Source organism: Triticum urartu, chromosome 5A, assembly GCF_056163025.1.
Source record: "Triticum urartu cultivar PI428250 chromosome 5A, HENAU_Tu73, whole genome shotgun sequence".
Classification (NCBI taxonomy): domain Eukaryota; kingdom Viridiplantae; phylum Streptophyta; class Magnoliopsida; order Poales; family Poaceae; genus Triticum; species Triticum urartu.
In genome coordinates, this window is record NC_141877.1 from 67,682,152 (window position 1) to 67,709,280 (window position 27,129).

The 27,129-nt window shown below is 44.8% G+C and overlaps 1 protein-coding gene across 1 annotated transcript; it reads right to left on the bottom strand.

Moving 5' to 3' along the window:
* Nucleotides 1-791: 791 nt before the first annotated feature.
* LOC147968079 (uncharacterized) lies at nt 792-26,906 on the bottom strand. Its single transcript, XM_087523381.1, has 3 exons — nt 26,869-26,906; nt 987-1,080; nt 792-866 (listed from the first exon to the last, which is right to left on the bottom strand). The coding sequence occupies exons 1-3, from the start codon at nt 26,904-26,906 to the stop codon at nt 792-794; spliced, it is 207 nt and encodes a 68-aa protein (XP_087379507.1).
* Between the last annotated feature and the right edge of the window lie 223 nt (nt 26,907-27,129).

A 27,129-nucleotide genomic window follows, 5' to 3' on the forward strand; every position in this document is an offset into this window, starting at 1 on the left:
CCACACAAAAAAATGAGAGCATGTAAAAAATTTAAAAACGAGAACCATGAGTTATGAGAACTACAAATTAAGCAGTGCAGTGTTCAACTAGGCCTCGGACTCCAACTGTCAGATAACAAGAGAACAATTCACACGACAGCAAGCAGGTGTAACCAGAGGCAAAGGAGCATGAAGAGACAAGTCTCCAGAACTAGTCCATCAATCCATGATGCTGCTACATATTATTAATATTGAAACTAACAGAAAATGCTAACAAGTCTTGAGAACTAGCGCATGATGCTACGTAACCCTATCACCCAGAAACAAACCATCGAATCATCATGCAAATGTAGTTACAGGCCAACGGAGAGATAAGCAGTTGGTCCAAAAAAACGCCTAGCTAGTGGAACATTAATTGATAGCTAAGGAGTGGCGTTAGATACCGAACCACCGGCATAAGAATAAAGTGCTAGGAAGTCATGATTTCTCAATCGTGGCTCTGAACCCAAGCCCTTGGTAAATCTCTGGCTCAACAGAGAACACAGCCAAGGCTAAGCGTGACGCAGGCCAAACCAGAAGAATGAATAACCAAGGCGCTCGACCAGCAAATCAACTACACAGAGCGATTCGCGGGCGGCACACATAGCACAGCCCAATCCAATCCAATCCAATCCTATCAGTCCAGCCCTAGGACCAAACCCTCCTAACCCTAGCAACCACGGGGCACACCGACCCACATCTGACGCTACCAAATCGCATCGATCGTGCGGTGGTACCAAGGAAGGAAGGGGGGTTGGGGGATTGGGGGTGCGTTACCATATCTTGAGGATGCCGAGCTTGATGGAGCCGTAGACGACGCCGACGCCGACCGCGGAGACCCTGGCCACCTGCAAAGCAACATCCATCGCGAGGACGCCGATCGTCGGTCAGTCAATCAGTCAGCCAGATCTGATCCGTGCAGATACCGAAGAATTGGGAGGGGGGAGGGGCGCGCGTGGGTTGCTTACGAGGGCGAGGGTGCTCTTGCCGGAGTCGTCTCCTCTTCCTCCTCCTCCTCGTCCTCCTCCTGGTCCTCCTCCTCCGGCTCGGGGCGTGGGGGAGCTGTTGGGGAACACAGTAATTTCAAAAAATTTCCTACGCACACACAAGATCATGGTGATGCATAGCAATGAGAGGGGAGAGTGTTGTCTACGTACCCACGCAGACCGACTGCGGAAGCATTGACGCAACGTAGAGGAAGTAGCTGTACGTCTTCCCGATCCGACCGATCCAAGCACCGTTACTCCGGCACCTCTGAGTTCTTAGCACACGTACAGCTCGATGACGATCCCCGGGCTCCGATCCAGCAAAGCGTCGGGGAGGAGTTCCGTCAGCACGACGGCGTGGTGACGATCTTGATGTTCTACCGTCGCAGGGCTTCGCCTAAGCACCGCTACAATATGATCGAGGTGGAATATGGTGGCAGGGGGCACCGCACACGGCTAAGGAACGATCTCAAGGATCAACTTGTGTGTCTAGAGGTGCCCCCTGCCTCCGTATATAAAGGAGCCAAGGGGGAGGGGGCCGCCGGCCAGGAGGAGGGCGCAGGAGGAGTCCTACTCCTACCGGGAGTAGGACTCCCCCCCAAAATCCTAGTTGGACTAGGATTCCCCGAGGGGGAAAGAGAGAGAGGGGGGCCGGCCACCTCTCCTAGTCCTAATAGGACTAGGGGAGGGGGGAGGCGCGCGGCCACCTTGGGCTGCCCCTTTCTCCTTTCCACTAAAGCCCATAAAGGCCCATATGGCTCTCGGGGGGTTCCGGTAACCTCCCGGTACTCCGGTAAAATCCCGATTTTACCCGGAACACTTCCGATGTCCAAATATAGGCTTCCAATATATCAATCTTTATGTCTCGACCATTTCGAGACTCCTCGTCATGTCCGTGATCACATCCGGGACTCCAAACTAACTTCGGTACATCAAAATGCATAAACTCATAATAACTGTCATCGTAACGTTAAGCGTGCGGACCCTACGGTTCGAGAACAATGTAGACATGACCGAGATACGTTTCCGGTCAATAACCAATAGCGGGACCTGGATGCCCATATTGGCTCCTACATATTCTACGAAGATCTTTATCGGTCAGACCGCATAACAACATACTTGTTCCCTTTGTCATCGGTATGTTACTTGCCCGAGATTCGATCGTCGGTATCCAATACCTAGTTCAATCTCGTTACCGGCAAGTCTCTTTACTCGTTCCGTAATACATCATCCCGCAACTAACTCATTAGTTGCAATGCTTGCAAGGCTTAAGTGATGTGCATTACCGAGAGGGCCCAGAGATACCTCTCCGACAATCGGAGTGACAAATCCTAATCTCAAAATACGCCAACCCAACATGTACCTTTGGAGACACCTGTAGAGCACCTTTATAATCACCCAGTTACGTTGTGACGTTTGGTAGCACACAAAGTGTTCCTCCGGCAAACGGGAGTTGCATAATCTCATAGTCATAGGAACATGTATAAGTCATGAAGAAAGCAATAGCAACATACTAAACGATCGGGTGCTAAGCTAATGGAATGGGTCATGTCAATCAGATCATTCACCTAATGATGTGATCCCGTTAATCAAATAACAACTCTTTGTCCATGGTTAGTAAACATAACCATCTTTGATTAACGAGCTAGTCAAGTAGAGGCATACTAGTGACACTCTGTTTGTCTATGTATTCACACATGTATTATGTTTCCGGTTAATACAATTCTAGCATGAATAATAAACATTTATCATGAAATAAGGAAATAAATAATAACTTTATTATTGCCTCTAGGGCATATTTCCTTCAGTCTCCCACTTGCACTAGAGTCAATAATCTAGATCACATCACCATGTGATTAACATCGATAGTTCACATCATCATGTGATTAACACCCATAGTTCACATCGCCATGTGACCAACACCCAAAGGGTTTACTAGATTCAGTAATCTAGTTCACATCGCTATGTGATTAACACCCAAGGAGTACTAAGGTGTGATCATGTTTTGCTTGTGAGAGAATCTTAGTCAACGGGTCTGCCACATTCAGATGCGCATGTATTTTGCAAATTTCTATGTCAACAATGCTCTGGATGGAGCTACTCTAGCTAATTGCTCCCACTTTCAATATGTATCTAGACCGAGACTTAGAGTCATCTAGATTAGTGTCAAAACTTGCATCGGCGTAACCCTTTACGATGAACCTTTTTTTCACTTTCATAATCGAGAAACATATCCTTATTCCACTAAGGATAATTTTGACCGCTGTCCAGTGATCTACTCCTAGATCACTATCGTACTCCCTTGCCAAACTCAGTGGTAGGGCATACAATAGATCTGGTATACAGCATGGCATACTTTATAGAACCTATGACTGAGGCATAGGGAATGACTTTCATTCTCTTTCTATCTTCTGCCGTGGTCGGGCTTTGAGTCTTACTCAACTTCACACCTTGTAACACAGGCAAGAAACCTTTTCTTTGACTGTTCCATTTTGAACTACTTCAAAATCTTGTCAAGGTATGTACTCATTGGAAAAACTTATCAAGTGTCTTGATCTATCTCTATAGATCTTGATACTCAATATGTAAGCAGCTTCACCGAGGTCTTTCTTTGAAAAACTCCTTTCAAACACTCCTTTATGCTTTGCAGAATAATTCTACATTATTTCTGATCAACAATATGTCATTCACATATACTTATCAGAAATGTTGTAGTGCTCCCACTCACTTTCTTGTAAATACAGGCTTCACCGCAAGTCTGTATAAAACTATATGCTTTGATCAACTTATCAAAGCGTATATTCCAACTCCGAGAGGCTTGCACTAGTCCATAAATGGATCGCTGGAGCTTGCACACTTTGTTAGCTCCCTTTGGATCGACAAAACCTTCCGGTTGCATCATATACAACTCTTCTTCCAGAAATCCATTCAGGAATGCAGTTTTGACATCCATCTGCCAAATTTCATAATCATAAAATGCGGCAATCGCTAACATGATTCGGACAGACTTAAGCATCGCTACGGGTGAGAAAGTCTCATCGTAGTCAACCCCTTGAACTTGTTGAAAACCTTTTGCGACAAGTCGAGCTTTGTAGACAGTAACATTACCATCAGCGTCAGTCTTCTTCTTGAAGATCCATTTATTCTCAATTGCTTGCCGATCATCGGGCAAGTCAACCAAAGTCCATACTTTGTTCTCATACATGGATCCCATCTCAGATTTCATGGCTTCAAGCCATTTTGCGGAATCTGGGCTCACCATCGCTTCTTCATAGTTCGTAGGTTCATCATGATCTAGCAGCATGATTTCCAGAACAGGATTACCATACCACTCTGGTGCGGATCTTGCTCTGGTTGATCTACGAGGTTCAGTAGTATCTTGTCCTGAAGTTTCATGATCATCATCATTAGCTTCCTCACTAATTGGTATAGGTGTCGCAGAAACAGTTTTCTGTGATGTACTACTTTCCAATAAGGGAGCAGGTACAGTTACCTCGTCAAGTTCTACTTTCCTCCCACTCACTTCTTTCGAGAGAAACTCCTTCTCCAGAAAGTTTCCGAATTTAGCAACAAAAGTCTTGCCTTCGGATATGTGATAGAAGGTGTATCCAATAGTTTCATTTGGATATCCTATGAAGATGCACTTCTCCGATTTGAGTTTGAGCTTATCAGGATGAAACTTTTTCATATAAGCATCGCAACCCCAAACTTTAAGAAACGACAGCTTAGGTTTCTTGCCAAACCATAGTTCACACGGTGTCGTCTCAACGGGTTTAGATGGTGCCCTATTTAACGTGAATGCAGCTGTCTCTAATGCATAACCCCAAAATGATAGTGGTAGATCGGTAAGAGACATCATAGATCGCACCATGTCTAATAAAGTACGGTTATGACGTTCGGACACACCATTACATTGTGGTGTTACAGGTGGCGTGAGTAGTGAAACTATTTCACATTGTTTTAACTGAAGGCCAAACTCGTAACTCAAATATTTTACCTCTGCGATCATATCGTAGAAACTTTTATTTTCTTGTTACGATGATTCTTCACTTCACTCTGAAATTCTTTGAACTTTTCAAATATTTCAGACTTTGTTTCATTAAGTAGATATACCCATATCTGCTCAAATTATCTGTGAAGGTCAGAAAATAATGATACCCGTCGCGAGCCTTAACACTCATCGGATCTCATACATCAGTATGTATTATTTCCAATAAGTCAGTTGCTCGCTCCATAGTTCCGGAGAACGGCGTTTTAGTCATCTTGCCCATAAGGCATGGTTCGCAAGCATCAAGTGATTCATAATCAAGTGATTCCAAAATCCCATCAGCATGGAGTTTCTTCATGCGCTTTACACCAATATGACCTAAACGGCAGTGCCACAAATAAGTTGCACTATCATTATTAACTTCGCATCTTTTGGTTTCAATATTATGAATATGTGTATCATTAAGATCGAGATCCAATGAACTATTTTCATTGGGTGTTTAACCATATAAGGTTTTATTCATGTAAACAGAACAACAATTTATTCTTTTACTTAAATGAATAACCGTATTACAATAAACATGATCAAATCATATTCATGCTCAACACAAACACCAAATAACACTTATTTAGGTTCAACACTAATCCCGAAAGTATAGGGAGTGTGCGATGATGATCATATCAATCTTGGAACCACTTCCAACACACATCGTCACTTCACCCTTAACTAGTGGTCTTGTCAACCATCAACACTTGATGTTTTTCTTGATTTCTACCTTCGTTGATTTCAGCATGACGAAGAGCTTGGCAGTTGTTTCCGTTATCCCTTGCATATTATAGTTCATCACAAAGTTCTACTAACTTGGTGATGGTGACTAGAGAATTCTGTCAATCACTATCTTATCTGGAAGATTAACTCCCACTTGATTCAAGTGATTGTAGTACCCAGACAATCTGAGCACATGCTCACTAGTTGAGCGATTCTCCTCCATCTTTTAGCTATAGAACTTGTTGGAGACTTCATATCTCTCAACTCGGGTATTTGCTTGAAATATTAACTTCAACTCCTGGAACATCTCATATGCTCCATGACGTTCAAAACGTCTTTGAAGTCCCGATTCTAAGCCATTAAGCATGGTGCACTAAACTATCAAGTAGTCATCATATTGAGCTAGCCAAACGTTCATAACGTCTGCATCTGCTCCTGCAATAGGTCCGTCACCTAGCGGTGCATCAAGGACATAATTCTTCTGTGCAGCAATGACGATAAACCTCAGATCACGGATCCAATCCGCATCATTGCTACTAACATCTTTCAACACAATTTTCTCTAGGAATATATCAAAATAAACACAGGGAAGCAACAACGCGAGCTATTGATCTACAACATAATTTGCAAAATACTACCAGGACTAAGTTCATGATAAATTTAAGTTTAATTAATCATATTACTTAAGAACTCCCACTTAGATAGACATCCCTCTAATCTTCTAAGTGATTACGTGATCCATATCAACTAAACCATAACCGATCATCACGTGAGATGGAGTAGTTTTCAATGGTGAACATCACTATGTTGATCATATCTACTATATGATTCACGCTCGACCTTTCGGTCTCCGTGTTCCGAGGCCATATCTGCATATGCTAGGCTCGTCAAGTTTAACCTGAGTATTCCGCGTGTGCAAAACTGGCTTGCACCCGTTGTAGATGGACGTAGAGCTTATCACACCCGATCATCACGTGGTGTCTGGGCACGACGAACTTTGGCAACGGTGCATACTCAGGGAGAACACTTCTTGATAATTAGTGAGAGATCATCTTAAAATGCTACCGTCAAACTAAGCAAAATAAGATGTATAAAAGATAAACATCATATGCAATCAAAATATGTGACATGATATGGCCATCATCATCTTGCGCCTTTGATCTCCATCTACAAAGTACTGTCATGATCTCTATCGTCACCGGCATGACACCATGATCTCCATCATCTTGATCTATATCAATGTGTCGTCACACGGTCGTCTCGCCAACTATTGCTCTTGCAACTATTGCTATCGCATAGCGATAAAGTAAAGCAATTATTTGGCGCTTGCATCTTATGCAATATAGAGACAACCATAAGGCTTTTGCCAGTTGCCGATAACTTTAACAAAACATGCTCATCTCATACAACAACTTATATCTCATCACGTTTTGACCATATCACATCACAACATGCCCTGCAAAAACAAGTTAGACGTCCTCTACTTTGTTGTTGCAAGTTTTACGTGGCTGCTACGGGCTTAAGCAAGAACCAATCTTACCTACGCATCAAAACCACAATGATAGTTTGTCAAATAGACTCCGTTTTAACCTTCGCAAGGACCGGGAGTAGCCACACTTGGTTCAACTAAAGTTGGAGAGACAGTCGCCCGCAAGCCACCTATGTGCAAAGCACGTCGGGGAAACCGATCTCGCGTAAGCGTACGCATAATGTTGGTCCGGGTCGTCTCGTCCAACAATACCGCCGAACCAAAATATGACATGCTGGTAGGCAGTATGACTTATATCGCCCACAACTCACTTGTGTTCTACTCGTGCATATAACATCAAACCATAAAACCTGGCTCGGATGCCACTGTTGGGGAACGCAGTAATTTCAAAAAATTTCCTACGCACACACAAGATCATGGTGATGCATAGCAATGAGAGGGGAGAGTGTTGTCTACGTACCCACGCAGACCGACTGCGGAAGCGTTGACGCAACATAGAGGAAGTAGTTGTACGTCTTCCCGATCCGACCGATCCAAGCACCGTTACTCCGGCACCTCCGAGTTCTTAGCACACGTACAGCTCGATGATGATCCCCGGGCTCCGATCCAGCAAAGCGTCAGGGAGGAGTTCCGTCAGCACGACGGCGTGGTGATGATCTTGATGTTCTACCGTCGCAGGGCTTCGCCTAAGCACCGCTACAATATGATCGAGGTGGAATATGGTGGCAGGGGGCACCGCACACGGCTAAGGAACGATCTCAAGGATCAACTTGTGTGTCTAGAGGTGCCCCTGCCTCTGTATATAAAGGAGCCAAGGGGGAGGGGGCCGCCGGCCAGGAGGAGGGCGCAGGAGGAGTCCTACTCCTACCGGGAGTAGGACTCCCCCCCCAAATCCTAGTTGGAGTAGGATTCCCCGAGGGGGAAAGAGAGAGAGGGGGGCCGGCCACCTCTCCTAGTCCTAATAGGACTAGGGGAGGGGGGAGGCGCGCGGCCACCTTGGGCTGCCCCTTTCTCCTTTCCACTAAAGCCCATAAAGGCCCATATGGCTCCCGGGGGGTTCCGGTAACCTCCCGGTACTCCGGTAAAATCCCGATTTTACCCGGAACACTTCCGATGTCCAAATATAGGTTTCCAATATATCAATCTTTATGTCTTGACCATTTCAAGACTCCTCGTCATGTCCGTGATCACATCCGGGACTCCGAACTAACTTCGGTACATCAAAATGCATAAACTCATAATAACTGTCATCGTAACGTTAAGCGTGCGGACCCTACGGTTCGAGAACAATGTAGACATGACCGAGATACGTTTCCGGTCAATAACCAATAGCGGGACCTGGATGCCCATATTGGCTCCTACATATTCTACGAAGATCTTTATCGGTCAGACCGCATAACAACATACGTTGTTCCCTTTGTCATCGGTATGTTACTTGCCCGAGATTCGATCGTCGGTATCCAATACCTAGTTCAATCTCGTTACCGGCAAGTCTCTTTACTCGTTCTATAATACATCATCCCGCAACTAACTCATTAGTTGCAATGCTTGCAAGGCTTAAGTGATGTGCATTACCGAGAGGGCCCAGAGATACCTCTCCGACAATCGGAGTGACAAATCCTAATCTCGAAATACGCCAACCTAACATGTACCTTTGGAGACACCTGTAGAGCACCTTTATAATCACCCAGTTACGTTGTGACATTTGGTAGCACACAAAGTGTTCCTCCAGCAAACGGGAGTTGCATAATCTCATAGTCATAGGAACATGTATAAGTCATGAAGAAAGCAATAACAACATACTAAACGATCGGGTGCTAAGCTAATGGAATGGGTCATGTCAATCAGATCATTCACCTAATGATGTGATCCCGTTAATCAAATAACAACTCTTTGTCCATGGTTAGGAAACATAACCATCTTTGATTAACGAGCTAGTCAAGTAGAGGCATACTAGTGACACTCTGTTTGTCTATGTATTCACACATGTATTATGTTTCCGGTTAATACAATTCTAGCATGAATAATAAACATTTATCATGAAATAAGGAAATAAATAATAACTTTATTATTGCCTCTAGGGCATATTTCCTTCAGGAGCTGCAGTGGTGGGGGCGCGGGGGTGGCAGTGCGGGGGAGCTGCGGTGGTGGGGGGCGCGGGGGCGCGGGGGCGGCGGGGGTGGAGTCCGGCGGGGGTTGGGGCGGCGGCGTCGGGGCAGCGCGCGGGTGGATCTGGCGAGGGAGAGGGACGAAGGGGATCTGGCGAGAGGGAGGGAATTAGCTAGGGGGGGGAATCTTACTAATGGCGCACCCGCGGTCGGTGCGCCATTAGTAATCTTTTTTTTACATAGCAATGGTGCAGCAGGCAGAGGTGCGCCATTAGTAATCTTTTTTTTATAAATAGCAATGGTGCACCAGCCAAAGGTGCGCCATAAGTAATTTATTTTTATTTTTTGTTGCATGTAATAAATTTTTAGAAAATGAATATGAATATGAAAAAGTAATATTTTTTTATAAAAACAGTAATAATTGTTGTTTAACAACAATTGTAGTCTACACTTTATTATTATTATTTTTTAAAAAATGAATATGAATATGAAACGGGGGGTTCTTGTCGGCGGCGGTGGAGCGGGGGAGGGTGCGGGGGGTGCTCGTCGGCGGTGGTGGAGCGGGGGAGGGTGTCGGGGGTGCTCGTCGGCGGCGGTGGAGCGGGGGAGGGTGCGGTGGGTCGTCGTCGGCGGTGGAGCTAGCAGGGGAGGGTGCGGGTGGGATCAAGATCGAGATGGAGGGGGATAGCGATCGAGATGGAGGGGGATCGAGATCGAGTGTCCTCCTGAATATTCAATATTTTATCATATTGAATATGAAAAAATATCATCAAATTTGAAAAAATATTCATGAATTCAAAAAGTGCCCATGAAATTTAAAAATATTCATGATATCAAAAAGTGCCCATGAAATACAACCGAGAAATGAAGACTATGATTTAAATACAGTCGATCTTAGCTAGCTATCTGTTCATAATCTTATTGCCCTTCTTTTTTGCAAATGGAGTTCTTCTATGGAACGGACGTCCTTTAGGTAGGGTGGTCCTGCTTCTTCTTGTGGTGTATGCTGCTACTACTTCATCGTCGTCGTCATGTTCGATCTTCGGGTCTCCGTACTTGTCGAAGTCTGGCTCATTGGCTACTCCATCCATTCCAATGATCTTCCTTTTGCCTCTCCTCACGAAAACACGACTGGGCTTTGACGGGTCGGTAATGAAGAAGCATTGGTCCACTTGGGAAGCCAGTACCCATGGCTCATTTTTCGCGGTGACGTTTGCGTCCGCGGTCTTGGATTTGGCTTCGGGTATAACCATGGTGGTGAAATACCGGTCTTCTTTTAGGATGCTCTTGGCCCATCTGACACAGAACATCGGGACCTTCTCTCCAGCGTAGCTCAGCTCCCAGATCTCCTCGATCCTTCCGTAGTATCTGTCCTTGTCGTTACCAGTGTAGGATTCCATCGTTACCCCGGAGTTCTGATAACCATCGCTCTTCATGTCCTTGTCCTCGGTGTAGAATGTGTAGCCGTTGATATCGTACGCCTCATAGGTCATCAGGTTGTGCTCGGCGCCCTGTGACAAGGCGAATATGAGTTGTTCTTCCGCGGAAGAATCCTCATGTAAAGGGTACGACAGAAGCTTCTGCTTGAACCAACGCGTGAAGCATGAGTTGTGCTCTTTGATTATATCTCTGTCCGTCCTCTGTTGGCCTCGGTCATTGTACGTCTTCTCAATAAAGGTTTTGTGCTCTACCACCCAAGGATCAACCACGTCTATGTGTTGTAGCGCGACTAGGTTTGCTCTTTCAAAGTCGGCGAGTCGACCCTCGAAGTCGACATGCATTTTGCGGTGACCCTCACGGTGACCCCATCCAGTGAGCCTGCCGAGGTGCCTGTTGACGGGCAGACCAACGGGATTCTCGGTGCCTAGATAATTCGTGCAGTAGGAGATGCACTCTTCGGTCAGAAAGCCCCTGGCTATACTTCCCTCTGGACGTGACATGTTGCGAACGTATCCTTTGATGACACCATTCATCCTTTCGAACGGCATCATGCTGTGCAGGAACGTCGGCCCGAGTTGGATGATATCCTCCACGATATGGACCAGCAGATGCACCATAACGTCGAAGAATGCGGGCGGGAAGTACATCTCAAGCTCGCATAGTATCACCACGATCTCTTCCTGTAGCCTTCTGAGTTGCCTCACGCCAACCGACTTCCGAGCGATGACGTCGAAAAAGTTGCATAGGCCAAATAGCGTTTCACGGACGTGCGCGTCCATGATCCCACGGATTGCAACTAGAAGTATCTGCGTCATCAGCACGTGACAGTTGTGAGACTTCATCCCGCTGAACTTCTGCTTCGCTGGGTCTAGGTATCTGCTTATCTTCCCCGCGTAACCGTAAGGAAGTTTTACTCCTACGGGGCAGGTGAAAAATTGCTCGATCTCCTCCTGACTTAGAGTGAAGCACGTGGGAGGGTAGCCATTTCCGGTCTTCTTGGCCTTTTTGCCTTTGCGACGACTTTCTGTGTCCTGCTTCACCTCAACATCATCATTGCGTGAAGCTCCTGCCTGATGCCCATTGATTCCAAGTCTGCCCTTGCTTTCGGCTCATCTTTGGTCCTCTCTGGCATGTTGAGCAGGGTACCAAGCAGACTCTCACACATGTTCTTCGTGATATGCATGGCATCAAGGCTGTGAGGCACATGGTGGATCTTCCAGTATGGCAAGTCCCAGAAAACAGACCTCGTTTTCCATACCTTCAGCAGCGGCTCTGGCGCCTTTCGCTTCTTTCCCGGCTCTGGCGCCTTTTGCTTCTTTCTCGGCAGTGGGAAATCTTTCCAATTTTTCAACAACCCGTCTATTTCCTCGCCGCTCCTTGTACGCGGGCGTCTTCGGAGTTCGGTTTCACCATCGAACAGATCCTTGCGTTTCCTCCACGGGTCATCATCGTGAAGCCACCTTCGATGTCCCATGAACACGGTTTACGAAGACTCGGGATCTCTATCTAGCTGGCGATACGTTATGTCATCCATGCACCTGACGCATCCAGAAAATCCGTGGACCACCTGCCCCGCGAGATATCCGTAACCGAGATAGTCGTGCACCGTCGTGAGCAGTGCGGCTCTCATAGGGAAATATTCTTTCTCTGCGGCGTCCCACGTATTGGCTGGCGTTTTCCACAGCGTGTCTAGCTCCCCTTTTAGCAGCCCCAGATACAGATTGATGTCGTTCCCTGGTTGTTTCGGCCCTTCAATTAGCATACTCATGTGAATGTACTTCCTCTTCATGCACAACCAGGGGGGAAGGTTGTACATCCACACAAACACATGCCAGGTGCTATGTGTGCTTCTCTGGCTGCCAAACGGATTGACTCCATCGGTGCTCGCGCCCAGCACGATGTTCCTTGGATCCTTCCCAAATTCTGGGTGTTCAAAGTTCAACGCTTGCCACTGGCTCCCATCCTTAGGGTGACTCAGCATCTTGTCTTTTTTATTTATCTCCGGATCATTTGCGTCATCTTCTCGCTTCTTCTCCTCCCTATCCGCGTGCCAACGCAGGAGCTTTGCTACCTTAGGGTCCGCGAAATACCGCTGCAGACGAGGAGTGATCGGAAAGTACCACACCACTTTTCGAGGAGCATTCTTCCTCTTCTTGTATCGAGTGACGCCACACACCGGACATATGGTAGACTCCGCGTGCTCGCCCCGATAAATGATGCAATTGTTCATGCACACATGGTATTTCACGTGCGGTAAATCCAGAGGACACACGACTTTCTTCGCCTCCTCGAAATTGGTTGGGCACTTGTTCCCCTTGGGAAGACGTTCGTGCCAGAATGACATGTTCTCGTCGAAGCATGCGTCGGTCATTTTGTGTTTTACCTTCATCTCCAAAGCCATGAGCGTTACTTTTAGGCGGGTATCCTCGAGTCTGCATCCTTCATACAATGGAGTAACCACGTCTATCTCCAGTTGATCCAGCTTGGCTTTCTCTCGGGCGGCAGCTCTTGCGTTATCCGTCTGCTTGAGAAGCAGCTCTTGAATATGAGGGTCCTGCACCCAGCCCATCAATGGTCCATCGTCGTCTGCTCCTCCGGCATCTAGATCTTCATGATCATGCCCTTCATCTGCTCCGGCATCTTCCTCATCATCATGTCCGGCATCTTCTACATGATGACTGTGTACAACATCACCGTCGTGATCATGTCCTGGAGATTCTTCGTCTTCTCGCCCACCCGAGCCGCGGTGGTTGTCTTGCTGCCCTTCCTCATTTCTTGCCCGGCCCCCATGGACGACTTCATAGTCATCTTCATCACCTTGCCACCGATAGCCATCCATGAAACCACGCAAGAGCAGGTGGTCCTGCACCTGCCCAGAATCCGGGTCCGCAATAAGGCTCTTCAGCTTGCATCTTCAACACGGACATCTTATCTCCGTCTCGTTCTTTTGAAGCATCTCGGCCTTCGCGGAGCTCAAAAACCTATTCACGATGCCTTCGGTCATCGTGCGGACCATGGTCGCCTGCGGGGTAGAGCAAAACGATATTTTAGAACCAAGAAAAAATTTGGCATGAATTTCCCTAAAAATAGGACCAAAAAGAATGCATAGTGCCAAAATTCTCGCCGAAACGGAAATGAATCAACATTCCGGCAAAATATTGGCAACTATCGCATTTCAAATACCGGTACCTGCAAACACAAACATATATGCAACACCACAAACATATGCAACACCACAAACATACATAGATATAGCTAGGCCACAAAAAGTGCATGTGCACGTTGTTGGAGCGAGTTAGGGAGAAAAAAAGTAGATCTACAACATGAAGATAGCTTTCCCCTTACTTACCTATCAAAAAAAGGTAATTTCAACACTTAATTTTGATGAATCTATGGTGCAAATGAGGTGAGGAGGAGGAGGCAGCCGACAAGCTTAGAGAAGGAGGTGGGGGGAATGAAGTGGGGAAAGTGAGTGTGTAGGTGTGGCTGTCCAAAAATATCTAGCTGGTCCCAGGTTACTAATGGCGCACCACACAGACATGCGCCATTAGTAACCCAACATACTAATGGCGCACCACAAAGACATGCGCCATTAGTAGTTTTGCAAAAAAGTAAAAAAATATAATTTTTATACTAATGGCGCACCGTGGCACAGTGCGCCATTACTAGTTTAAACTAGTAATTGCGCACTATGCAACGGTGCACTGAAAGTGCGTTATATCGACTAGAGGGGGGGGGGGGTGAATAGGCGATTTTTATGAAAGTCTTCAAAACGTGAGAGTTGTGAAGACAAACAGTGAAGATCATGCCTATTACTATGCAGTGGAAGTTGGATTACACTAGGCCAGCCATGGTCATGTATTCAATAGAGTGAAAGCGCAATGACAAACAACTTCAGTGTAATAAGGATCAGGTAGGAAGAAGTTATGAAGCCGAACAGATCATACATTCATGTTGTGAAGACAAAAGATAAAGCAAGCATGCAATGGCTTCACAATGAATAACTGTAAGTGAAAGGAAGTGAAGATGAAACCAGTGACACGTTGAAGACAATGATTTGTTGGACCAGTTCCAGTTGCTGTGACAACTGTACGTCTGGTTGGAGCGGCTAGGTATTTAAACCAAAAGACACACAGTCCCGGACACTAGTCAAGGACACTTAGTCCAAGACACCCAGTCCTCACCGTTTTCTCCTTGAGCTAAGGTCACACAGACCTCGCCCAATCACTCAGGTAAGTCTTCAAGGTAGACTCCCAAACCTTCACAGACTTCGTTCACCGGCAATCCACAATTTCTCTTGGATGCTCAGAACGCGACGCCTAACCGTCTGGAGGATGCACAGTCCTCAAGTGTAATAAGTCTTCAGATCACACAGACACGAAGACTTAAGTGATGCCCAATTTTCTCTGGCTCTGGGTGGTTAGGGCTTTTCTCCTCACTGGGAATTTTTCTTTCAAAGGCTTCGAGGTGGGTTGCTCTCAAACGACAAAAGCCGTGCACTGAAATCTGAGCAGCCAACCGTTTATGGTTGTGGGGGGTGGACTATTTATAGCCACTTGGCAACCTGACCTGATTTGTCCGAAATGACCCTGGGTCACTAAGGAACTGACACGTGTACCAACGGTCGAATTTTGAACTCACACGGCAACTTTACTTGGGCTACAAGTAAAGCTGACTTGTCTGATTCTGGACAAGATTTTCTCTCAAAGTCTTCGCTCGAAGACATAGGATTTTAATTAGGCATCACTTCAGTCATTCTGACTGGTTCTCTTCGACCCCACTTAACAGTACGGTGGTTCCTATGACACAACATGAATGAAATAAAACTATGAAGGATCTAGGTCTTCGAGTTTCAAAAGCTTCATAGGGAGTCTTCTCATGTCATTGTCTTCAATATGAATATCTTCATAAACCACCATTGTCTTCAATGTCTTCGTACATTTTTAGGGGTCATCTCTGGTAGTAAAACCGAAGCAATGAGGGACTTCTACCTGTGTTTTCCTGCAATTCTCACAAACACATTAGTCCCTCAACTAGGTTTGTCGTCAATACTCCAAAACCAACTAGGGGTGGCACTAGATGCACTTACAATCTCCCCCTTTTTGGTGATTGATGACAAACTAGTTGAAGTTTTCAACGGGAAACATAATTTGTGAAATTGTAAAAGAATTGTCTTCATAAGTTGCAAGGGCTCCCCCTGAAGATGTGCATATACGTAATTTGCTTCTTGAATGCAAATGCACATGGCAGGTTGTACTTGTGGAGATCCACTTCAACTTATGACAATCCACTATGCATGTGAAAGTATATGAAGATAATGACATGCATAATGGAAAATGGACGTCTGCAGAATGAGATGAGTGCGGAATTTATCTTCGCAAAACGGAGTGACAATCAGGTAGCAGACGACCATCAAGGCTAAGTGTTACAACTCAATGAAGCAAATGTAGCAAAAAAAAATGGGAGTTGTAAGCACGAAGCAAAATGTAGCAAAATATGAAGGCACCCGCCCATAGTGACCCGCTTGAAGACTATAACCATCATATGCTTCTCCCCCTTTTGTCAGTGATGACCAAAAAGGTTTGAAGACATAGAGGTTTCTACGCGTTCCCAGGCGTAGCAGGGTCGGTGGAGTTGTTTGGCGGCGGTGCAGACGAGCTTGGTGCAGATTCGACGCGCGTTGAAGCAGGTGGAGATGATGTCGCGTCGTCTTCTTCTTCAATAATCCGGGCAGACACGGTGGCAGCAGAAGAAGAGAACTCTGACTCTTCAAGTGATGGTGTGCTGCGCATCACCGCTCTTCTTGGAGGCGTGGAGTCAAATTTGAAGTGCTCTGTGAATCCATCCTCATGCAGTTCAGCTTCAGGGCACATCATGGTGAGGCCCTTCCAAGTGCGGCGACAGGTCTCGTGTGTGACAACTGCATTCTTGGTTGCCAGATTTCTGATGCGATTGACTTCTTGCATGATGCTTCTCATCTGCCCCTTGAGCCAATCGTGATGCCTATCTTGCTTTTGGTGAAGAGCCACAAGAAGCTCTCTGTCATTGAGTGCACGAGCGCGCTTCTTGGGTCTCTTTGCAGCTGTGCTGTTGGTGGCTTCAGTTGATGCAGGGGCACGTGTGGTGCCAGCCATTGGATACACTCGGGAGAGAGCTTCAACACCTTCAATATTTTGAGTGAAGCTCTGGTGTTCTGCATTCTGAAGACTTAGTGGTTGCTTGGCCGGCTCTGGATATATTGCTTCAGCAGATGTGTCCACATCTGGCAAAAATATCCTATGATTGCGGGCTGAGGGTTGATAGGAGATTGCAGAGTGAAGCTTGATCAGCCTCATAACCCAAGGAGCATAAAACTTTAATCCAAACAGTTCTGAAGCAGATGCTGCAAATTGACGGATGAAGAGATCCTGTGTATTGAAGCATTTGCTGTGAAGAATGCAGAAGATGAGAGTCTTCATTGCACCATCAATCGTTGCATATCGAGAGTGTCCCTTGACAGGCCATAGAGTCCGCCTTATGATATGATATATTGTTCTGGGCAAGTACTCTAAGTCTTCAATGAAGAACCTAGTTGGATAGGGTGCATTCGGAGGCAGTGGCTTCATCATTGAGAGCATCTGACTCATATCTGGCTCAGGACGCTGAAATATGCTCTCAATTGCTTCAGCATGGAGTTGGCACCCTTCTTCAAAGAATTCGCCAGGAGTGGGAAGGCCGGTAAGCTCAATTAGGTCGAAAGCATTGGCTTCATGATGGATATTGCCTGTCATCCACTCCAGAATCCATGTCTTCGGATCTCTGTTATAGCCTTTGATATGCACAGTGGCATAGAACTGGAGCAGAAGCTCTTCGTTCCAGTGCTCTTCGCCAGTGATAAATGGCAGCAAGCCCACTTGCTTGAAGCAATCCAGTGCTTCTTCCAGACCAGGCAGACCGGCAACAGCTTCAACTTCAAGGCGCTTGTGAGGAAAGATGCGGCCTTGGTTGTAAAGGATGCATGAATAATAGCTGCGCTGTTGATGGCTCCAGAACCTATCTGATACAATCCGTTCCCTTGAATAAGGGTTCTTGGAGCGGTCGAAAAACGTGTTATCTTCCCTGAAGCCGTTGATGTTGAAGGAACCAGGAGCTGATGCAGGACTAATGGGGAGAGTAGCATGCGATTCAGGAACGAAGTACATAATGATGCCATTTGGGCAGTTTATCTTGCACCCCACAAGATTTTTATGGTCCCCAGCAATAGCATCAGAAGATTTTGTTTTTGTGCTGGAGACCTTTCCCTGCAAAAAAAGTTAAGCTTTCTTAACCACCCACATCTTCAAGGGTGGCTTAGAAGCTATGAGTCTAAGAGCAGCATCTGAGAATTTTGGCTTTGAAGCCTTAGCAAACAGTCTAGCAAGGGGACAATAATACTCATAGGCATAAGCAGAATAATTTTTGGTCATATGAATATGACGGTTCGATGAACCGCTCTCATATTCATATGCCTGAGTATGGTTTCCCTGCAAAACATTTGCGTTAGTGTGACTCAGGTGAGTCCTCTGTCTGTATGAAGCATTTGGACCATATGAAGCCTTTGGTCTGAGGTTTGTCTTCTTCAAGTGAGGTGTCATGAAGACATTCACAGGAATATTTTCCAGACATGTTTTCGGAACCCAGATCTTCTTCATAGGCGGTCCATTCCTGTAGTTAGTACCAATGTACCTGGCAAACACTTCATCATTCTGATTCTTAAACAGTTTATAGTTTGCATCAAAGGATTCATCAATGATAATTGGGTTAGCACAAGTGAAGCCAGATAGATTGGATGGATCTGCTGAGGATTCCTTTGCAGCAACCCATGTGGTTTTGGGGTACTGCTCAGGTTTCCAGTAAGACCCATCTGCATTAATTTTCCTCACGAACCCAACACCCTCTTTCCTAGGGTTTCGGTTCAGAATCTGCTTCTTAAGGACATCACATAATGTCTGATGCCCTTTCAGACTTTTGTACATCCCTGTTTCAAGCAATGTCTTCAACCTAGCATTCTCATCAGCAATAGCAGTGGTATCCTCAGCAGAGGGGTTAGTTACCACATCAACAGTTGAAGATATTGAAACAGTAGTAGCAGTGGAACATTCAGCAACAGAAGCAGCATTATCACGCTTAATGCATTTAAGACATGGTGGTTCAAATCCTTCCTGAGCGGGACTGATCTGTTCAGCGTGAAGTGACTCGTTTTCCTTTTGAAGATCTTCATGAGCCACCCTCAATTTCTCAAGTTCTTGCTTCCTTTGAAGATAATCATAGGAAAGCTTTTCATGAGATGTTGAGAGAGTATCATGACGATCTTCAAGTTCCTGATACTTAACGTGAAGGTTTTTTATGTCTTCAATTAAGGATTCAGATCGAGTCATTTCAGCACCCAACAGATCATCGCTTCTGTCTAACAATTTTTGAATATGTTCCATAGCTTTCTGTTGTTCAGTTGCAATTTTAGCAAGTGTTTTGTAGCTAGGTTTTGAATCTCATTCAGAGTCATCGTCACTAGATGTTTCATAGCGAGTTGTGCGTGTGTTTACCTTGGCACCGCGTGCCATGAAGCAGTAGGTAGGAGTGGAGTCGTTCTTGTCATTTGCGTCGGTGTCGGTGATGCAGTCATTGTCTTCAGTATTGAAGATGGACTTGGCGACGTATGCTGTAGCCAGACTCGCAATGCCAGAATCAGACTCCTCCTCAGACTCCACCTCTGCCTCCTCAGATGCGGACTCCTCCTCTGAATCCATCTCCTTTCCAACAAACGCACGTGCCTTGCCAGATGAGCTCTTCTTGTGTGATGAAGACCTTGATGAAGTTTTGGAAGAAGACTTTGAGTATTTCTTCTTCTTCTTGTCGTCAGAATCATATTCCTTGCTCTTCTTCTTCCTTCTGTTCTCATTGTCCCACTGTGGACACTCAGAGATGAAGTGTCCAGTTTTCTTGCACTTGTGACATGTTTTCTTCTTGTAGTCATGAGCAGAAGCTTCATCATTCCTTGAGCTTGATCGTGAAGATTTCCTGAAGCCTTTCTTCTTAGTGAATTTTTGGAACTTCTTCACTAGCATTGCAAGTTCTCTTCCAATGTCTTCAGGATCATCAGAACTGCAGTCAGATTCTTCTTCAGATGAGGAAACAGCTTTTGCCTTCAAGGCACGAGTTCGCCCATAGTTTGGGCCGTAGATATCTCTTTTCTCAGAAAGTTGAAACTCATGTGTGTTGAGCCTCTCAAGTATGTCAGACGGATCGAGTGTCTTGAAATCAGGACGTTCTTGAATCATCAGGGCCAGGATGTCAAACGAACTATCAAGTGATCTCAGCAGCGTCTTGACGATTTCATGTTTGGTGATTTCAGTGGCGCCGAGGGCTTGAAGCTCATTTGTGATGTCAGTGAGCCGGTCAAATGTGTGCTGGACATTCTCATTGTCATTTCGCTTGAAGCGGTTGAAGAGGTTGCGAAGAACACTGATTCTTTGATCTCTCTGGGTTGAGATGCCTTCATTGACCTTTGAGAGCCAGTCCCAGACTAGCTTGGATGTCTTCAAAGCACTCACACGGCCATACTGTCCTTTGGTCAGATGACCACATATGATATTCTTGGCAGTGGAGTCCACTTGAGTGAACTTCTTGACATCAGCAGCAGTGACACCTTCTCCAGCCTTGGGAACGCCGTTCTCGACGACATACCATAGGTCGATGTCAATGGCTTCAAGATGCATGCGCATCTTATTCTTCCAGTAGGGATATTCAGTTCCATCGAAGACGGGACAAGCAGCGGAGACTTTGATTATCCCTGCAGTCGACATAGCTAAAACTCCAGGTGGTTAAACCGAATCACACAGAACAAGGGAGCACCTTGCTCTGATACCAATTGAAAGTGCGTTATATCGACTAGAGGGGGGGTGAATAGGCGATTTTTATGAAAGTCTTCAAAACGTGAGAGTTGTGAAGACAAACAGTGAAGATCATGCCTATTACTATGCAGCGGAAGTTGGATTACACTAGGCCAGCCATGGTCATGTATTCAATAGAGTGAAAGTGCAATGACAAACAGCTTCAGTGTAATAAGGATCAGGTAGGAAGAAGTTATGAAGCCGAACAGATCATACATTCATGTTGTGAAGACAAAAGATAAAGCAGGCATGCAATGGCTTCACAATGAATAACTGTAAGCGAAAGGAAGTGAAGATGAAACCAGTGACACGTTGAAGACAATGATTTGTTGGACCAGTTCCAGTTGCTGTGACAACTGTACGTCTGGTTGGAGCGGCTAGGTATTTAAACCAAAAGACACACAGTCCCGGACACCCAGTCAAGGACACTTAGTCCAAGACACCCAGTCCTCACCGTTTTCTCCTTGAGCTAAGGTCACACAGACCTCGCCCAATCACTCAGGTAAGTCTTCAAGGTAGACTCCAAAACCTTCACAGACTTCGTTCACCGGCAATCCACAATTTCTCTTGGATGCTCAGAACGCGACGCCTAACCGTCTGGAGGATGCACAGTCCTCAAGTGTAATAAGTCTTCAGATCACACAGACACGAAGACTTAAGTGATGCCCAATTTTCTCTGGCTCTGGGTGGTTAGGGCTTTTCTCCTCACTGGGAATTTTTCTTTCAAAGGCTTCGAGGTGGGTTGCTCTCAAACGACAAAAGCCGTGCACTGAAATCTGAGCAGCCAACCGTTTATAGTTGTGGGGGGTGGACTATTTATAGCCACTTGGCAACCCGACCTGATCTGTCCGAAATGACCCTGGGTCACTAAGGAACTGACACGTGTACCAACGGTCGAATTTTGAACTCACACGGCAACTTTACTTGGGCTACAAGTAAAGCTGACTTGTCTGACTCTGGACAAGATTTTCTCTCAAAGTCTTCGCTCGAAGACATAGGATTTTAATTAGGCATCACTTCAGTCATTCTGACTGGTTCTCTTCGACCCCACTTAACAGTACGGTGGTTCCTATGACACAACATGAATGAAATAAAACTACGAAGGATCTAGGTCTTCGAGTTTCAAAAGCTTCATAGGGAGTCTTCTCATGTCATTGTCTTCAATATGAATATCTTCATAAACCACCATTGTCTTCAATGTCTTCGTACATTTTTAGGGGTCATCTCTGGTAGTAAAACCGAATCAATGAGGGACTTCTACCTGTGTTTTCCTGCAATTCTCACAAACACATTAGTCCCTCAACTAGGTTTGTCGTCAATACTCCAAAACCAACTAGGGGTGGCACTAGATGCACTTACATGCACCATTACTAGTTTAAACTAGTAATTGCGCACTATGCAACGGTGCACCATTAGTAGTTTTGCAAAAAAGTAAAAAAAATAAATAAATACAGTAGTGGCACACTCTGTGGCTGGTGCGCCATTAGTAGTTCTAACTACTAATGGCGCACTCTGCCCGGATGCGCCATTAGTATGTTTGAAAAAATAAAAAAAACATTTTATTACTAGTGGCCCACCGTGTGCCTGGTGCGCCATTAGTGTCTTCCACACTAATGGCGCACCAACACATGGTGTGCCATTAGTATATAGTACTGGCACACCACATGTCTGGTGCGCCATTAGTGTCAATTCCATCTATAGCCCTTTTCCTAGTAGTGTATCCATGTTCAACATCATCTTGTGGTTGATCAATTCCTAGAGAGGGTAATTCATTAGATAAATGATCATTTCTATAGTTATCTTTATGAATTCTAATAGCTCTGGAAATGATATTGCTAATGATTCCAACGTCTCCTTTGGCACTCGTAAGATTAGTAAGCTCAAATAAGCAGTCACCAAATTTGGGATCATTGGAACTCATCTTAATCAAGGCAATAGACTTATGGAGAATTTCATCTAGATCTTTCAAGGAATAATTTGGAAAGAGTTCCTTAAGAAATTTCCATATGGTGTAGGCACAGAGTCGGCAAACATCCAATCAAGTTTCTAGGCAAGCCTCTAGTGATAAGATTAACAGTTCTAAGATTGCGAATCATGTCAATTGAGTCATCAAGGGTAGGATGCATGGGATCAACATGAGGTGCACAAGGGCTAGCAATATACTTGTTCAAGTGATATTCATTGAAAATCTCAAGCATTTAATTTTTCACTCATGAAAATATTCTGCATCAAGAATAGGCACTCTACGTCTAAGACTCCCTAAAGTAGACACATCCATCTTCCTCCAATGGTGTTTAAACCAAGGCAATGGAGACCAATGCTCTGATACCAATTGAAATGATCGAGAAGAGATGTCTAGAAGGGGGGGGGTGATTAGACACTAAGTGCTAAAAGTTGCAGTTTTTAACTTTTTTAAGTTGAAGTGGAGTTTTGGCACAAGTTTAACAAACACAATACATATCAAGCAAGCATGAAAAAGAGTATATGAGCAGCAGAAAGTAAAGCATGCAATTTGCAAGAATGTAAGGGGAAGGGTTTGGAGAATTCAAACGCAATTGGAGACACGGATGTTTTTGTCGTGGTTCCGATAGGTGGTGCTATCGTACATCCACGTTGATGGAGACTTCAACCCACGAAGGGTAACGGTTGCGCGAGTCCACGGAGGGCTCCACCCACGAAGGGTCCACGAAGAAGCAACCTTGTCTATCCCATCATGGCCATCGCCCACGAAGGACTTGCCTCACTAGCGGTAGATCTTCACGAAGTAGGCGATCTCCTTGCCCTTACAAACTCCTTGGTTCAACTCCACAATCTTTGTCGGAGGCTCCCAAGTGACACCTAGCCAATCTAGGAGACACCACTCTCCAAGAAGTAACAAATGGTGTGTTGATGATGAACTCCTTGCTCTTGTGCTTCAAATGATAGTCTCCCCAACACTCAACTCTCTCTCATAGGATATGGATTTGGTGGAAAGAAGATTTGAGTGGAAAGCAACTTGGGAAGGCTAGAGATCAAGATTCATATGGTAGGAATGGAATATCTTGGCCTCAACACATGAGTAGGTGGTTCTCTCTCAGAAAATGTGTATTGGAAGTGTAGGTATGTTCTGATGGATCTCTCCACGAATGAAGAGTGGGTGGAGGGGTATATATAGCCTCCACACAAAAACTAACTGTTACACACAATTTACCAATCTCGGTGAGACCGGATTGAAAAACTCGGCCGGACCAATTTAGAAAACCTAGTGACCGTTAGGGTTTTCGGTGGGACCGACCAGATCAACTCGGTGGGACCGATGTGCTAGGGTTAGGGTAAAACCAAGACCCAGTTTGACCGATTACTCAAACTTGGTGGGACCGATTTGAGTAATAAGCGAAACAGAGAGTTGGCCAAGCAAACTCGGTGGGGCCGATTGCATATCTTGGTGGGACCGAAAATATTGCAACAGGTAACAGAGAGTTTGCAAGCCCATTTCGGCGAGACCGAGATCCCATCGGTGAGACGAACTGATTAGGGTTTCTGGCAGTGGCTATGTCAACTGAACTCGGTGGCTCCGGATAGAGAGAATCGATGGGGCCGAGTTTGACTTTTGGTTTAGGACATATTTGGAAGTGAGAAAGTGGTTGAGGGCTTTGGAGCATATCACTAAGCACTTTGAGCAAGCAAGCCATTAAGCAACACCTCATCCCTTCTTAGTAGTATTGGCTTTCCTATAGACTCAATGTGATCTTGGATCACTAAAATAGAAAATGTAGAGTCTTGATCTTGAAGTTTGAGCCAATCCTTTGTCCTTAGCATTTTGAAGGGGTTCCACATCCTCTAGTCCATGCCACTTCATTGTTGAACTTATCTGAAACATACTAGGTAAAAGTGTTAGTCCAATAAGAGATATGTTGTCATTAATTACCAAAACCACCTAGGGAGCACTTGTGCTTTCATGGTGCCTTCCTCATCAACCATGCTGCCTCCATGATGATGTGTGAGTAGTTTCTGTTGGGAAACGTAGCATGCAATTTCAAAATTTTGACATGACCGAGACACCTATCTGGTCAATAACCAATAGCGGAACCTGGATGCTCATATTAGCTCCTACATATTCCATGAAGATCTTTATCGGTTGAACCGTTATGACAACATACGTTATTCCCTTTGTCCATCGATATGTTACTTGCCCGAGATTCGATCGTCGGTATCTTCATACCTAGTTCAATCTCGTTACCGGCAAGTCTATTTACTCGTTCCGTAATACATCATCCCGCAACTAACTCATTAGTCACTTTGCTTGTAAGGCTTCTGATGATGTGTATTACTGAGAGGGCCCAGAGATACCTCTCCGATACTCGGAGTGACAAATCCTAATCTCGATCTATGCCAACCCAACAAACACCTTCGGAGATACCTATAGAGCATCTTTATAATCACCCAGTTACGTTGTGACGTTTGATAGCACACAAGGTATTCCTTCGGTATCCAGGAGTCACATAATCTCATAGTCGAAGGAATATGTATTTGACATGAAGAAAGAAATAGCAATGAAACTGAACGATCAATATGCTAAGCTAACGGATGGGTCATGTCGATCACATCATTCTCCTAATGATGTGATCCCGTTATCACATGACAACTCATGTCCATGATTAGGAAACCTTAACCATCTTTGATCAACGAGCTAGTCAAGTAGAGGCTCACTAGGGACTCAGTGTTTTGTCTATGTGTTTTCACATGTATTAAGGTTTCCGGCCAATACAATTCTAGCATGAGTAATAAACATTTATCATGAATAAGGAAATATAAAATAGCAACTTTATTATTGCCTCTAGGGCATATTTCCTTCAGTTTCATTATGACCTTAGGGTCCATAATAGTAGCTAGATTGATTTCTCTCTGTTTTGGATCTTCAATACTATGTTCCCTTGAGCCACCTCACATGATCGGGATCAATTCGATGTAATGTGTGGTGTGTTTGTTGGGATATGATGAATTGTACTCTATGATTAGATTGTTCATTCAAATCAATTGAATCTTTCGAGGTTTCTCGTTGTATAATTAAATAGCTTTGCAAGCTCTCCGATCTATCCAGCTTCTCTGACCAAGTTTGATGGATTTTTCTTCAAGGGATTGGTGCTTTGTAGTGGGTTCAAAACCCAGTGACAATAAGGGCTAAGACACATATTGTATTGTTAACACCAAGCGTACAACGATGTTTTTTTCATATTGATTGACTTCTTCCTGTCTACATCATGTCATTTTGCTTATTGTGATACTCTGTTTCTTTCAAACTTAATACCTTGCAATGCCTGTTGGATAGCGGTTTTGGAGTGGAGTATTAGTATTAGACGCAGTTGGACTAATGTTCTACTTATCACAGACATAATGCCTATACGAGATTATACCATGAATGATCGGAGTCATAAATATTGCAATTTGATTGATTGTCCAACTATAATTTGTTTACCAAGTGATTTGCCTGTTTTTGAGAAAGATGCCACTTGTGAACCTATGCCCCCTTGGGTCTATTTTTCATTACTAAATTCTTCTACATAATTGCTACTATTTTGATGTGCCACTTTGCTACTATTTATCTCTATCGTTTGCATTTAATCTTGTAATAGCAAGACAAGGGGATTGTGAGCCCTCTTGTCATGTTAGGGTCAAGTGTGTTTGTGTCGTGTGTGCAGGTGCCGCTTACGTTGTTATCTTCGAAGACTCCTAAGAAATACCTGCCACCGTTCTACTTTACCCTTACACTTTGGGGAATCCCAACAACTTTTGCAGAAGCAAGCAAAAGCATAGATTTGTCCTTCTCAGAAAAAATAAAAAATATGTGCTTCCACGAGAAGCACATATGTGCTTCGCTTCTAGGCTCTAGTTTTTTTATTTTTGTATTTGTCTTTTTGCGTGAATCGATTTTTTCTAGTTCTTGGTTTTTTCTTTTGATTTTCGTTTTTTCATAAAAAAATGTTTGTCGAAACCTATTAAATTTTTATCTAGTTCCGAAGATCTCCACACGAGAAATCTGATGGTGTTTCGGGATTTGGACTCACGGTTTAAGAGATAAAATATTTTGAATAAACATATCTACGAAAAAAGGAAAACATCCAGATTACGACAAGAGCGCACATGCAATGTACCACTTGGCAACACCTGAGAAGGTGAGGCTGACCTTTGTAAGGGGATCCCCTTAACTAGTGAGTTCTTCATCTCGACCATCATTTGTGGCCAGTCCTATTTTGCGTGTAACGCGCTGGACCCCCCGCTTTACACGTAGGCACACTTTGGGCTGGTCCACTAGTTCATGTTCGCTTTTGGGAAGGTTCGGTTCTAGAACCTTCCTAGCTAGCCCGCGACCACTTTTTTCTTTGGTTTTGTTAATTTTTTGTTCATTTTCGTTCCTTCCTTTCATTTTTTTGGGTTTTCTTCTTGT

Excerpts from the sequence above, each read along its gene's own strand:
- LOC147968079 (XM_087523381.1), bottom strand. The coding sequence starts at position 26,906 with ATGAAGAACTCACTAGTTAAGGGGATCCCCTTACAAAG. Across the intron at positions 1,081-26,868 it reads AAGGGGATCCCCTTACAAAG|CTCCCCCACGCCCCGAGCCG; the intron begins GTCAGCCTCACC and ends GTTCCCCAACAG. Across the intron at positions 867-986 it reads GCAAGAGCACCCTCGCCCTC|GTGGCCAGGGTCTCCGCGGT; the intron begins GTAAGCAACCCA and ends GTTGCTTTGCAG.